Here is a 14,801-nt window from a genome sequence, read left to right on the forward strand (position 1 = left end):
TAAATAAATAAATAAATAAATAAATAAATAAATAAATAAATAAATGCCTTTTCCATGGCAACTTTGTTAAATTTTTAAGATTTTTTTTTAAATCAGGAAATGGTATTTTCTTTGTCCTTATGTACTTGCAGTTACTACTAAGGAAATGAAATCAAGATCAGTACTCCCTGTTTCGCCTCTTACTTGCTGTCCTCTTTTTTAGTTTGTCTTGAGGATGTTTATTAATGCTTTTTGCCACATGTCAAAGAAATGTAAACTAGAAAAAACATAACTCCTATTATGTGAAATAGGAGATAGAAAACTATTTAAAATTAAAGAATCTCTTTGTATATAAACATCTAAATGTTAATATCTCTATACTAAATCTGATACTCTGATTCATATATGATTTGATACATTTAAAAATAATTTTGCATTCTAACTAAAGGTTTAACTGCTTATAGCTAAGTAGTTTGAATATAAAAGGAAAGAAAAACATGAACAGACTTCTAAAACTTATCATTGACAATCTTTTTTATTAGTTACAAATAAGTGGGAAATCATGTACTAGTTTCAAACCCCAAAATTGGTTAGTTGGTTTGGTTTTGTATATATGGCAGTTGATTTTGAGAATAGCACTGTGAATATTACCTTATAGGCTGCATTATTTTTTCCTGTAAATATTTTTGGGCTTTGTCACCAGGCAGCTGCTCCTCTGCCCTCCTGTGCACATGCAGGTGCTTCTTTCTTGTCTATTTCTAATAAACTTTAAATGTATAAAAAAATATTTTGAGGCTTTGTTTAGTGGATGGATGTTTAATCATGAATGGAAATGTAGTTAATTTACTGTTCTCGGAATAAATCAAGCATAAACATTAATCCTCCCATACCAGCCAATAACCTGCATCAAGTTAAAGAAATGTGTGAGCAGGGATACATGAAAAGAATATTTAACCCTTTTCACAGTGACTAGGTAGAGATGATAAAGTAGTGTGTTCTTAGAACAAATGTGCAAAATTACAAGTTAGAAGTATAAAGTATGAAACACAAGAATATTTTTCTGGCTGCATTTAAGATGTTTTTTGGTATTAGTTTTAAAACATTTGATTGAGTTTCATGGATCTGTAGTTTAAAGTTTTCATGAAACCTGGGAATTTTTTCAAATTTAACATCCTCTCTTCTAGTTCTACTGTCATATCAATTTGGGATTAGTTTTGATTGATTAATAATGCTTAAGTCATATTTTCCAGTGTCTTTGCATGCTTACTAATTTTGATTGTATGATAGACATTGTGAATTTTACCTTATTAGTTGCAGGATATTCCTATATTTTTTAGCTTTGTTTAACTGGAAATACATTTAATTTACTTAGAAAGAAAAAAGTAATCCTTTCAGATCTTGCTTTTAAAATTTGTGAGGCAGGGGTAGGATAACCACTCTGTCTGGGGCTAATTATCCACTGCTATTGAATCAAGGTCCTTTTGAAGTCATCTACCATCTAGTTGGTAGGAAAAAGTGCTATTCCCAGCCTATGTGAGCTTCTAGAAGCATCATCATCTCTATACTAGTATTTTTCTTTTTCTTTGTGGCTTAATAATGGATATATTTTTGAAGAGTTCTTGTAACTTATTTTTAAAACAATGGTCAGAATTCTGAAGCTGACATTCACAGTAAACCCCTGAAAAGATACTGGGCTTTGCTAGTGACCAGAAAATAAAAAATTTAGATTGCCATCTAGTAGATATTTCAAAACAAGAAAATATTAATAGTGGCAGTTTCATTGAGGGTTTAAATATACAGGTGCTCTTGTATACTTCTGCTATGAATGTGTATCAACCCAGAATTTTTAGGTAACAGTATATTTCAAAATTCTTAATAGAAACATATCTTAGGGTTTAGTATGTTCTTTCTAGGGGTTTACCCTAAGGAAGTAAATTGGATTTTTTTTTTTAAAAAAGTAAAGATCTAAGTACAAGGTCATTTATCATTTACAGCATTGTTTATAATAGTGAATAATTGGACCCTATTAGTATTCATCAGTAGGACATTGCCTATTTAAATTTTAATAGCCTATTGAATGTTCTGTAGCTATTAAAATTTATGGTATAATAATATATTTATTTGACACATCAAGATATTTACAGAGCCTTGTTCAGTAAAACATATTGGTTAGAATATTATGTATATGCTAGTGTTGACATTTTAGGATTTTAGGTGTAAGAATTTATGTATCCATATAGAGAAATACTGGAAGGCTTTACTTGAAAATGTTAAAAATAACTGACTGTGTATTAGGACTTTTAATATTTTATATATACATTTTAAGATTTATTTATGCATACAAGAACTGGGGTGTAGGTCAGAGGTGCCAGGGTGGTGAGAGGATTCACCAGAGAATGAATGAGAGCAGAGCAGGCAGATCTACTGAAATATACTGCTGAGGGGAGCAGCAGACAGGAAAGGCCCTATTTTTTATATTTTTCATAATGATTAATTACCAAATGACATTGATTTTTTTAATGAGAAAAAAATCTATAAAAAGGAAAAGTAGAATATTAGAACCTGCAAATGTTTGTTAAAATACTTCTGTATAACTCAGTAAATAGTAATGAAATATAATTATAGCATTTATTTGATGTGTAATAACTGATCTTTCTAAAACTTTTGAATTTTTTAGGATTAGAAGAAATTGCAAAAGAAAGAGAAAAGCTTAAAAAAGTCGAAAGTATCCAGATCAAAGAAGAAATATTTGAGATGCCTGAGGACATTTTAAATTGTTCAAATCCAGATCATTGTGAACAAAAGGAAGATCCTAAAGAAAAAGATAACACAAATCTATTTCTTCAGAAACCTGGCTCTTTTTCAAAATTAAGCAAGCTTTTAGAAGTAGCTAAAATGCCTACTGAGCCCGACGTAATAACCCCCAGACCAAATGTTAGTGCAAATGGGTGCACATTGTCATATCAAAATAGTGGAAAGCACTCATTAGGCAGTATTCAGTCAACAACCACACAAACAAACATGGAAAAGGCAGACTCTAATAATTTAATGTTTAATGCTGGTTCAAGTGGTCCAGGGAAGTTCTACAGTCCTCTCCCCAATGATCAGTTGTTAAAAACACTGACTGAAAAGAATAGACAATGGTTTAGCCTTTTGCCAAGAGCACCTTGTGATGACACTTCACTGACCCATGCCAATATGTCAACTGCTTCTTCAGTGACTCCTCAGTCTCAGCCACCATCTAAGTCTCCTTCACCTGCTCCAGCTCCTCTTCTGGGATCATCATCTGCTCAGAATCCTGTTAGCCTAAATCCATTTGCTTTATCACCTCTTCAGGTTAGTACTTCAAATTGTAAGTCTTTTAATGTTACTCTGTTTAAAACAATCTTTGACCCCAGGTAGATTTTCATTCAAGGAGATTCAGTTGCATATTTATAGTCTTACCCATGCCCATTTGAAAGCTAAAGAAAGTTGGGATTACTGCCATCAAGCTTTAGCAGAATTGCTTGTTTTTATCTTTAACCTAAGTCAAAGGCTTCTTAGGTAATATTTTAATTTATTACTGTTAGAATATATATAAACGGGTAATTGCTTTGGGGAACAAATAACATGGAATTAACTGTTGCTGTTATATTTCCTATTGTGATAAATGAAAGAATCTTTTCAGATTTTTGAAAATAATTTCAAGTTCTAAACATTTTTACAAACTTCTTAGATGACTGTACTTTCATATATTTGGTTTTTTGCAGATGAAAAGTGGAGTATCTATGATGGGACTTCAATTTTGTGGGTGGCCCACTGGCATGCTTACTTCCAATATTCCATTTACATCTCCTCTGCCTAGTATGGGATCAGGATTGGGATTACCAGAAGGAAATGGTAATGCCTTCTTGACTCCCAATGTTGCTTCAAGTAAGAGTGAATCTCCAGTACCACAGAATGAAAAATCCCCTTTAACTCAACCTGCAGCTGTTGAAGTAGCAAAACCAGTAGATTTTCCTAGTCCAAAACCTATTCCAGAAGGTAGGTACATGGAAATGACTTTTCCCCACATGTTTTACCTCATTGCTATAGATTCCTATATTATAACTGAATATTTGATTGCTTTATATAGTTAGTAGTTTTTTGATTTACTTATTTCATACTCAAGATATCTGTAAAAGATCTACATATTTATCTTGACTTAGAAATGCAGTTTGGTTGGTGGAGAATTATTGATCCAGAGGACCTAAAAGCTTTGCTCAAAGTGCTACATCTCAGAGGAATAAGAGAAAAGGCATTACAAAAACAAATTCAGAAACACTTGGATTATATCACTCAAGCCTGCATCAAGAATAAGGATGGTATGTACTTGAAGAATCTGTTCTCTTTCTTATGAGAATTAATTCCTTTATCTTAAAACAACTTAGTTTGTCTTAATTCTTAACTTCTTATTAATAAGCATTTGAATTTTGCTCAACAAGTAGTAACTATTCACATTTCTTAAACTGCTGTTTTGTAACTTTGTGCCTGTAGATATTTTGTTTGATGTTTCTTAAGAATATTCCAACCTTTTAAGAGTAAACTGTCTGCATATGCACAAGTACATCTGTGTGTGTTGGGTTAGGTGTATTTGTCACCTCTGGAATTTTACTCACTTTTTGGAAGAAATCACTGGAGATAAAGTGGATTTTAAAATTGATCTCTTTTCAAATGTAGTTGCTATTATTGAGTTAAATGAAAATGAAGAGAACCAGGTAACTCGAGATGTTGTGGAGAACTGGTCAGTAGAAGAACAAGCAATGGAAATGGATTTGAGTATTCTTCAACAGGTAGAAGATTTAGAGAGGAGAGTTGCATCTGCAAGCTTGCAAGTGAAGGTAAAATTAATTTGGAATAAAATTTGTTTTTAGGGTAGTAAAAAGTAATTAATGTCATATGCCTGGTTCATGTCAGTTATTTTCTTAAATATTTTTGCTTAATCACATTTAACTCTCAAAACAATCATGAATTCATTTCCCACATCTTTCAGGTAAGAAACAAGACTCAAAAGTAAGTAACCTGCCAATGAACATAGAGTAAGCCAAATGTGGAGTGAAATCTGACTCCAGATTCCATGTTTGTTTATTTGTTTTATTAAATCTTGCTGCTTCTTTAATGGTATTCAAAAGCAATCATTTTTGAAAACCACAATGTACAGTAAATTTAAGAAAGAATTACCTGTTTATTATATATTTTATGGGAGGTGGAAAGGAAAATGGGATCAACACTGGGGTGGGAAGAGTGCATGCGACTATGGTGATGACACACAGGTGGATTGGTGGTGGGTAGTCCACGAGAATTATAACCGAGATGAAAAAAAATGCACAAAATGAAGAATGATGTAAAAAATATAACAATAATAATAATAGATTTAAACATTACTTGAAAAAAGATGATATACCAGAACGATCTGATCTGTACTGTGACATTTTAAAAAATATATTGAGAAATTGGGTAAAGCTATGATAACTAGAAATTAGTTGGAGTATATGCATCACAATCTGCATTTACTTATAGACCGACTGTAAAGCTTTGAAACATCAGAGTCAGGGCTCAGCACTTTTAAGACCTTGTGAAGAATCCAAGTTGTTTTTAGAATAGAGAATACAGTATAGGGCTATACATAAATTTAGCATTTTTTCTGCTACAAGAAACGTGTAGTAGTCCTAGTTGACTCAGTTGTCTTTAGAGAACTTGGAAGAGAGCAACCTTAATTTCTAAGGTTTAGTATTTGTTGTGATTTTTCTTCTGATTTTCAATTAATATTCACTTATATTGCTTAAGAAAACTCATTTCTGGGATGCAGTTTTTTTTTTATCACAAGCAGCATTTTATGGTTTTGCTCATAATAAATGTCTTGTTTTTTTCAAACTCCTAGTGTAATGTTTCATATAGGACCACGAACTCCCTTATTTAGAAGCAGTGTTATGTGTCAGACTATATAATTTAAAATTAAAGAACATAGTTATATCCAGGTACACATACATAGAGTACTGAGACAGACACCTGAAACAATTTTGAAAATGTGGTTTATGTGTAATTTGATCTTTCTTACTGTATTCAGAATGAGAAACTTATACCATAATGCTATTCTATCCAATACTTCAGTTTTTACTTCATTACTGCTCTAGTTCTGGCATTTGGAGACTTTTGTGGATCCCTGAAAAATGTCATTTTCCAGAGCCACTAAAATACCCCTTATGACCACAAACATAATTACCAACTTTTGGAGGCAGTAATTCATCATTTGCTGAAACTAGCAAACTATACATATCTGCCTCCCCTAATACTCTAGAGAAAGTAAGTATGAAATGCCTCATTTACTTGGCATCTTCAGCAAAGGAACTCCTCTATACTTGTTAATTTTCTAAAGAAATAAAAATTATTCTATTTAACACCACAATGTTAAACATGTTTGTCAGATGGTTTATGTTATGCAACATTGTTAAAATGAGAATTTTGAGTTTGATTTAAAATTTGTTAGTGATACTGAATCATTATTACCAAGACCAGTTACTAGATGATTCCCTATCAGATAGTAAGGAGATAAGACATGTTTTTATCTCTGCAGAATCTGACAACTAATCATAGAGCAGTACAGGGCTATACATAAATTTAGCATTTTAACTCCTACAGATATAGGAGAGATCAGGAAACATTTTTTTAAGATTTATTTATTTGTACATACAGAACTGGGGTACAGGTCAGAGGCTCAGGGGCAGCAAGAGGCTTCACCAGAGACAGAGTGGGGAGCAGAACAGACAGATCAACAAAGTACACTGCTGAGGGGAGCAGCGGGCGGGTCAGGAGAGGTCTGCCATGCCATGTGGTCACCTCTGGGGCAGGTGGGAATCAAACTCATGCAGAAGTGGCTTTAGCTTCTCAGTGCTGTGCTTTAACCCACTGTGCCACCAAAGAGGGCCAGGAAACATTTCTTAATAGAAATGGAGGCAGAATTTGAGAAGATAAGTAAGCTTTGTCAGAGAATAGAGAATGCCATACTAAATGTGAATTGAATGGACTGAACCCAGTGTTGACATGGAATTTGACAGCAGTATTGGGTTTGTGAATGGGAACAAAGAGAGAAAGAGGTAGACTGAGGTACTCAAATGTCATGGTAAAACATAGGCTTTTGTTTAGCAGAAGGGGTTTTTGAACTAGGGGATTGATATAAGCAAGCTGAGTTATGAGATCACTTATTCATATAGTATGTATATGTTGAGTTCTTACTGTTTGCCTTAATGTGCTGGAGAGAAAATGAATATAGGCATGGTCCCTACCCTGATGAATTTAGACACAAGTAGAAATTTAGAGGGTACGTTAATTATATAATCACTGTATAAAATTATGACTGTCACAAGGCTATGGAATATTATATGATCCCATGAGAATCTGTAATAGACTTAAGACCTAAAAGCGATCAGGAAAAGACTACTTGAGAAAGTACTTTTGACTTGAAAGCTGCAGGATGAGCAAAATTAACTAGGTGGTGAGGTATGGAGAAAAGCTATATGGATAAACAGTCTATCAAAAGTCCTACTGCAAAATGGTGATTATAAGTATCTGGAGAAGTGTAGTGGAAGGAATGAAAGGAATGAAAATGTAAAAGAAGAGTGAAAGAGACTACAGAGAGATTTCCATTTTTGAGGTCTCCTAAGCTAATAAAGCATTTAATAAAGCCAAAAGTCCTTTAGTATACTTTTTCATTATACCTTTCATAACAAAAATTAAGTTTTCTTCAAACATTTTTATAACTGCTTTTTGTTTTTGTTTTTTTTTTTAATTTTTCTGTTCTTCCTTCTACCTAGCATTAGGAAACACAAGGTAAAAACTCCTAGTAAAGATCCTTGAGATCTGTTGATATTTGCTGCTCTGTTTTAGGTAACTCATCCAACAGGTATTCCAAGAAGAAACCATAATAACTTTATTCTCTTAATGTGTAGGGTTGGATGTGTCCAGAGCCTGCATCAGAAAGGGAGGACTTGGTATATTTTGAACATAAGTCATTTTCTAAATTGTGCAAGGAGCATGATGGAGATTTTACTGGCGAAGAAGAAGGCAGTGCACATGCACTAGATCGGAAGAGTGACAACCCCCTAGATATAGCTGTAACCAGGCTGGCTGATTTGGAGCGGAACATTGAAAGAAGGTATCTGAAGAGCCCCTTAAGTACCACCATTCAGATCAAACTGGATAATGTGGGCACAGTTACTGTCCCTGCTCCTGCACCATCCATTAGTGGTGATGGTGACGGGTAGGTTATTGAGATTAACTTGAAAAATTATTGTGCTTCTTTGCTAATTGGAGCCTATTTTTCTATTGCCTGTTATCTATGTATCTTCTTGTATGTCTGTGATCCATATGGATCATGCTATTTGCATGGTGCTTTTGTAAAAACATTTTTTTTTTTTTGTTATGTGCGTTGATAATCCTGCAAAGTGATCTTACATTACCTGGTTGTGACTAAGCTTTGAGGCACGTAGCCACAGTCTGTGCACTACATCAAATTTAGTTGCTTAAACCTTATACTTATGGCTGTTACATGTTTTTGTCATTGCTTGGCTTTCAGTGTGATGATTGTTTCACATTCAATAACCATAAATATGGACATGACCTACTTAATTTTTCTATATTTCAATGCAGAATTGAAGAGGATATTGCTCCAGGGCTCAGGGTATGGAGAAGGGCATTATCAGAAGCTCGCAGTGCTGCACAGGTAGCTCTGTGCATTCAGCAGTTACAGAAATCAATAGCATGGGAAAAATCAATTATGAAAGTTGTAAGTGTTTTTATTTAAGAAATACTATAACTAATTTACTTTGTCCTGTTTCTTTCCCAACCTCCAGATCTTTCTTAATCATATATTATTTATTGTCAAAATAATGTACCCTGTACTTAAAAGTTTGCCTAATTCTGAAATATCATCTATTTTGATACTTTCTTGTTTTAAGCTCTTTGAAGGAATTTACCAAATAGTTTAATTTTTTTATTTTGATTCTCCCTCTTTTGCTATGCCTGTAACTCTATAGTTTTCTCCTACATTCTGCCAGCGTTAACAGTTGCTAATGTAAATATTCTGAAGACCCTTACACTCTTGTAAATACTCTCTTGCTAACAGTAACTGCTATTTACATTCACAGCATTCCTAAGATGTCTTTATATTTCTATCATTTTTTAAGCTAAGAAATGCATAAATAAGTAACTACACAATGACATGGGATTCCTACTTTGTGCACTGATAACACAAAATTTGCATCAGATGTCCTTAACCAGAAGTAAAGATCTTTTGTTCTTCCTCTAGTAATTAAAAATGGTTTTTCACCTTCCTTGTTGAAGCCCAATAAGTTATCATTGTTTACTGGCCAAATGTACTGCGTGCCAAATGTTATAAATTCAAAATCAAAGCTATATGTTATGTATTTTTCAGGGAAATATTTATTTTAATCATGTGGAAGTGCTCTCTTGCCTCTTACATGTCATGTATAGAAGCATCTATTTTATATAGACTATTATGAGTCACTGTAATACTGACTTGTGAATTACAGGCTAACTTTGAAATGTAAACATTTTGGGTTTACTTTTATGAATAACTAAGGGTAAAATTCCTTTATGTCAGTGATCATTTTCCCGAAGAAGTGATCCTTAAATAATTTAGCATTGCTTCCTTTATTTTTACCTCTATTCTTAGATAGCTCAAGGTCACATTTGTTCTATGCAAATAAGTTTATTGTTTTTTGTGGTTTTTTTAAACTTCTTCCTAAAATTAAAATGCCCATGGAATAATAAATCAGCAGTTTTCACAAGAAGCTTAAATTTAGGTTTTTCCAAATTTGATTAAAATTTACTGTAAGTTTTAAGGGCGATTTATTTTGTTTTGTTCTTCTGGTAGCATTTTACTAGGTACAAGTAATATTTCTCTAAAATTATTATTAAACCCAGTTTTGTAATCATCTTGGATAAATGTATTTGCTAAACCTAGGTTATAATGATAAAAAAGATTGAATTACTTCATCAAAATGAAATTTATAATTATTTTTCACACAGTGATCAGTTTTATTATAACATATACACAGAAACCCAAAATTTACTCTCTGTAATTTAAAGCTATAACTTCAGCTTTTATGAATTAATAAGTATTTTCTATATTAATATACATTGATCATTGTTTCACTTCATTTCACATATTCTTGATTTCTTTATGTTTGAAGCTTAATAATACATTATTTGCTATGGAGCTACCTTGAAGAGAAGGCAATTTCATATTCAAAGACTAATCAACACTTTGTAACCCTTAGTTAGAAATACAACAGTGCCTAAATGATCTTTGTAGTAAGTCCTAACAGAATGTTTATAGTGCTTGATGTCTTTAGAATTACCTTGCTGCCAGACACTGAGCTTACCAGAAAGAACCAGTTGTAATTTGCCTCTAGTTTAACATTATTGTTAATGTTTAGCAATAAGCAGCATCCTCTAATTTTTACTGTAGTAGCAAAAGTGTTAAAATCAAATGTTAATACTTTTGTTCTAACATATTGTGGGCTGTTAGCGATAATTTTTCAAGTATTACAAGTTTGCTGTCACCCTATCTTGATATGTATTAGAAAATAGTTTTAAGTCATAAATGTGAGAACTAAAACAAATTATGTAGTATTTTTAATTATCTGTTGTAGAAACAATGAGAATTTACTTATGTTCATGAACTGATATTTCAACTGTGTTATAGGGATTTAATTGTGACTTTCAAAAGTTATTTCTGAATGAATGTTTTTACAAGATAAGTTTTAGAAACATAAGTCAAATTTGAAAAATAACACCATATTAAGATAGTTGATGTTAAACTATCTGCTATTATTCATAGCAGAAATGTTAAACTGCTGCTTTTACCAATTTTCATCCTCATATACCTATGTATAATTTGATAGCTATTTCTTATAGTTTGTATCTGCTGTTTTGATAAGATGCTTAGTTCTCGGAGTATACATTGAGTTATATAGTACTTTATCAGACCTTCCAAAATTAAGATATCATGTTGTATTGGAAATTTAAATTAAGTTTGAACAGTTCAACTGTTTTGTTTTTAAGAGTGCATAAATATGAAACTTTAAATTGGTATAAATGACTTACTCCTCAATGCTTTCAATTTTTAAAAATGATTATCAGGGCATTTTCTACTGGCTTTAAACATCAAAATACAGTGTTAATGTTTATTATTCTTAAAAGCCATTTGAAAGGTTTTACTTGTAAAATTATTTTCTTGCTCTTTATGAAACTTGACTGCAGCTAGAATATGTATGTGGGGAAAATAGCTTTTCTTTGCAGAATTTAAACTTCTTAGTATTAGAAATTTTAAGTACAGGAGAAATTAATTTTAATTTTAGCTCTAAGGAAAAAAATCATGACTTTTTAGATTCTTTGATTTGTTGTATTAGTTATTTTCTTAGAAATCATTTTGTAAGATACACTTTTTGCACTTGTGACAGGTGGGTTGAAATTTGGACACTTTAATTACAAAATATATGGGTAATTTAGCCAAAATAAAGGCATCTTTTTAGTATATATAATTCTGATACTGATTCAAGTTTCCTAATTTTGATCTTTAAAATTACTCTTAACTCTTACTTATTTCTTTCTCAGGATATCATGAGGATGCAAAGATAAGCCAAAAATGAAATATATTAAACAATTTAAAACACCACGTATTAAAGCTATTCATTGCTTTATGTGCTCTAATGTCATGTTAATTATTTCATATGTTGATGTGTACATGCTTCTGAAGTGTGTGCAGGCATTCAACCTCTAGCTTTGTTCTTTGCAGTGTACCTGAAATGTGCATTTACCACAATTGAACTGCTCACCCCGTCATGTGGTCCATATCTGTGTAACGAGAGATACATAGATGTGTATGGCTACTGAATATTCGTTAGCAAGCGGAATGTTCATTACTAATATAATTTAGGAAATGTGGTGTGTTTGATATCCCAGTAACTGTTATTCATAGCAGAATGTTAACTTTAAATGATTTTTCACATGTTATAGTACTGCCAAATCTGTCGAAAGGGAGACAATGAAGAACTCCTCCTCCTTTGTGATGGCTGTGACAAAGGCTGTCATACTTACTGCCATAGACCCAAGATTACAACTATACCAGATGGGGACTGGTTTTGTCCAGCTTGTATTGCTAAGGTACGACTGATCTAAAACAGAAAATTTGTAATTGCTAGATCAAAAAGCAGAATTTTATAGGGAATTTTTTGAGATATAATTCAAACACCATGAAATTCACCATTTTAAAGGGTAAAATTCAGTGGTTTATAGTAGACACAAAAAGTTATATAGCCATAACCAATATTCAGTTCCAGAACATTTTCATGACCCCCAAAAAGTATCCTTGTACTTATTAATAGTCTCTCCCACTTCCCCTCAGATTTTGACAACCATTAGTCTATTTTCCATCTACATGAATTTGCCTGTTATATTTATTATACATAAATTTAATCAACAACATGTAACCTTTTCACTCTGACTTCCTTTCCCTCAGCACAATTTTTTTTTTAAGCATATATCAGTATCTCCTGTTTATCATCAAGTAACAGCCCATTGTATAGCTATGCCACATTTTATTTATCCATTCATCAGCTGAGAGACATTTGAGCTGTTTCTGCCTTTTGGCTATTATGAATTTTACTGCTTTGAACATTCATACATAAGTTTTTGTATGAATATGTGATTTCATTTCTCTTGCATATATACCTAAGAATAGAGTTACTAGGTCATATGATAGTAAGCATATGAATTTTAAGTGACTTTCCAGTTACATTTAAATTAGAAACCTGTGGATTCTCATACCAATTGATTAAAAAGAAGGAATATGAAATAGAAAGAAATGGGTTTTAGATGAATAAAATAAGGGGAAGATAGTATGAAAGCATCAGCATGTATTGAGACCAATTCTGTGTGGTGTTCCCTCAGTCAGGTTTAATGTCTTGACTTAATCATTACCAGCAGATGGCATCTCTCCATAAACTCAATTTCCAATATTCACCTGCACACACCTCCTTCCCAGTGCATTCCCTAAAACTCTTCAACTTACTTACCTTAATGCCTTTTCAATGACTTCTCTCCCTTCATGCCCTTCTTTTTCTCCACACCTAGCTTACAGTGTTTCTGTATCCCATTATCATAATCACTGTATTTGCCTTTGCTTCGCTCTCACTTGGTAAAACCATCATTCTGGATAACCCAACTCTGCCTTCTCTCCTGTCTTTATCTTTGCATCTTGGTGCACTTGGTGCAACACCCAGCCTTTTAAATTCAAGGTATTAAAAGGGCCTTTAATAGTGTCTGGTGGTTACCTTTAGCTCTGTCTCCATGGCCACTCTTAGCTGATGATCTTACTCCCCTTTCATTGTAAAAAGGGAAGATAACTTCACATGAGTGCCACTACACTTATCCTCCTCCTTGTACCTGCGCTCACCTGCTATGCCTTCTGTCTTGTTGTCATGAAATGCTAGTGCCCTACGTAAATCGGTTCTCACACCTGTGCCTCAGATCCCATCTTCTCTTATTTCCTCAGGTAAACGTGGCTAGTGCTGTTCTGCATTATCAATTTCACCTTTTCCATAAGGTTTATCTCATGTGCCTGCTAACATGTTACTCTTTCTCTCATCTTAAAAAACTAAACAAGTGCTCACTTAGGCACATATACTAAAATTGGAACGATACAAAGAAGATTAGCATGGCCCCTGCACAAGGATGACACACAAATTCATGAAGTGTTCCATATTTTTCAGATTTCATTACAGGAGAAAAATTCTAAACTTAGAGAACCTAAACATTTTATAATGGCCAATAAGCACACCTGCCCTTTTGTATGAAGTAAGATCCTACCTCTGTCTTCCAGTGTTGTAAGAAAACCCATTGCTTGCACTGGGTTTTCAGAGACATGATCTCTGTCTTCTGCTATATAAACATCATTGAGAAAATAGTCCAGGATAAAAGACAATCAGTATCTTACTCTTGACATGTAGGAATAAGATTACTGGGTTGTAGTGTATGTTGATTGTTAAGTTGTCAAAACTATCTTAAAATTTATACTAATTTCCACCCCTACCAATGATAAATGAGTATTCTTATTTCTGTACCCCCTCAGCTAGATTGGATTTTTGTAACATTTTTAATTTTAACTTATTAATTATGAGATTAAATATATTTTTGTGTTTATGAAAAAAAAAAAAAACTAAACAGAAGCCCTCTTCTGGCCTTACTTCTGCCTTGATCCATTTCCCCACTTCTTTCCTTCCATTACAGAAAACCTGCAAAATTTTCTGTCTAGTTCTCTCCAGTTTCTGTCTGATTAACTCTTAAAACTCACTCCAGTAATTTTCACAACTATAACGTCTCAAAATTCACTCTTATCATGGCCACAAATGACATTCACTTTGCTCAATCAGTGATTGATGATTTTTAGTCATTTATATTTGATTAAATAGAACAATCCTTCACCCTTCATCCCTATCCCTGTTTTTGCTTGGCTTCTTTTTTTTTTTAAGATTTATTTATTTATGCATATAGAACTGGGGTATAGGCCATAGGTGCAAAGACAGAGAGAGGATTCACCAGAAATAGAGTGGGGAGCAGAACAGGCAGATCTACGAAGTACACTGCTAAAGGGAGCAGCAGACGGGTCAGGAAAGGTCTGTCGGGCCATCTAGATCACCTCTGGGGTGGGGATCGAACTCGTGCTGCTGTGGCTTTTAGCTTCTTAGTTCTGTGCTTTAATCCACTGCACTACCAGGGAGGGC

At 33.1% G+C, this 14,801-nt stretch overlaps 1 protein-coding gene across 1 annotated transcript in view; it reads left to right on the plus strand.

The window, feature by feature from the left end:
- BAZ2B (bromodomain adjacent to zinc finger domain, 2B) overlaps positions 1-14,801 on the plus strand; it is a 217,253-nt gene that overhangs the window by 196,916 nt on the left and 5,536 nt on the right. The window contains exons 29-35 of the mRNA XM_012727386.1: positions 2,657-3,315; positions 3,729-4,002; positions 4,167-4,322; positions 4,678-4,838; positions 7,944-8,254; positions 8,644-8,779; positions 12,037-12,183. Coding sequence (XP_012582840.1) covers positions 2,657-3,315; positions 3,729-4,002; positions 4,167-4,322; positions 4,678-4,838; positions 7,944-8,254; positions 8,644-8,779; positions 12,037-12,183 — 1,844 coding nt within the window. The remainder of the gene's footprint in view (positions 1-2,656; positions 3,316-3,728; positions 4,003-4,166; positions 4,323-4,677; positions 4,839-7,943; positions 8,255-8,643; positions 8,780-12,036; positions 12,184-14,801) is intronic.

This window comes from Condylura cristata, unplaced genomic scaffold (assembly GCF_000260355.1).
Source record: "Condylura cristata isolate star-nosed mole 26May11 unplaced genomic scaffold, ConCri1.0 scaffold00002, whole genome shotgun sequence".
NCBI lineage: Eukaryota > Metazoa > Chordata > Mammalia > Eulipotyphla > Talpidae > Condylura > Condylura cristata.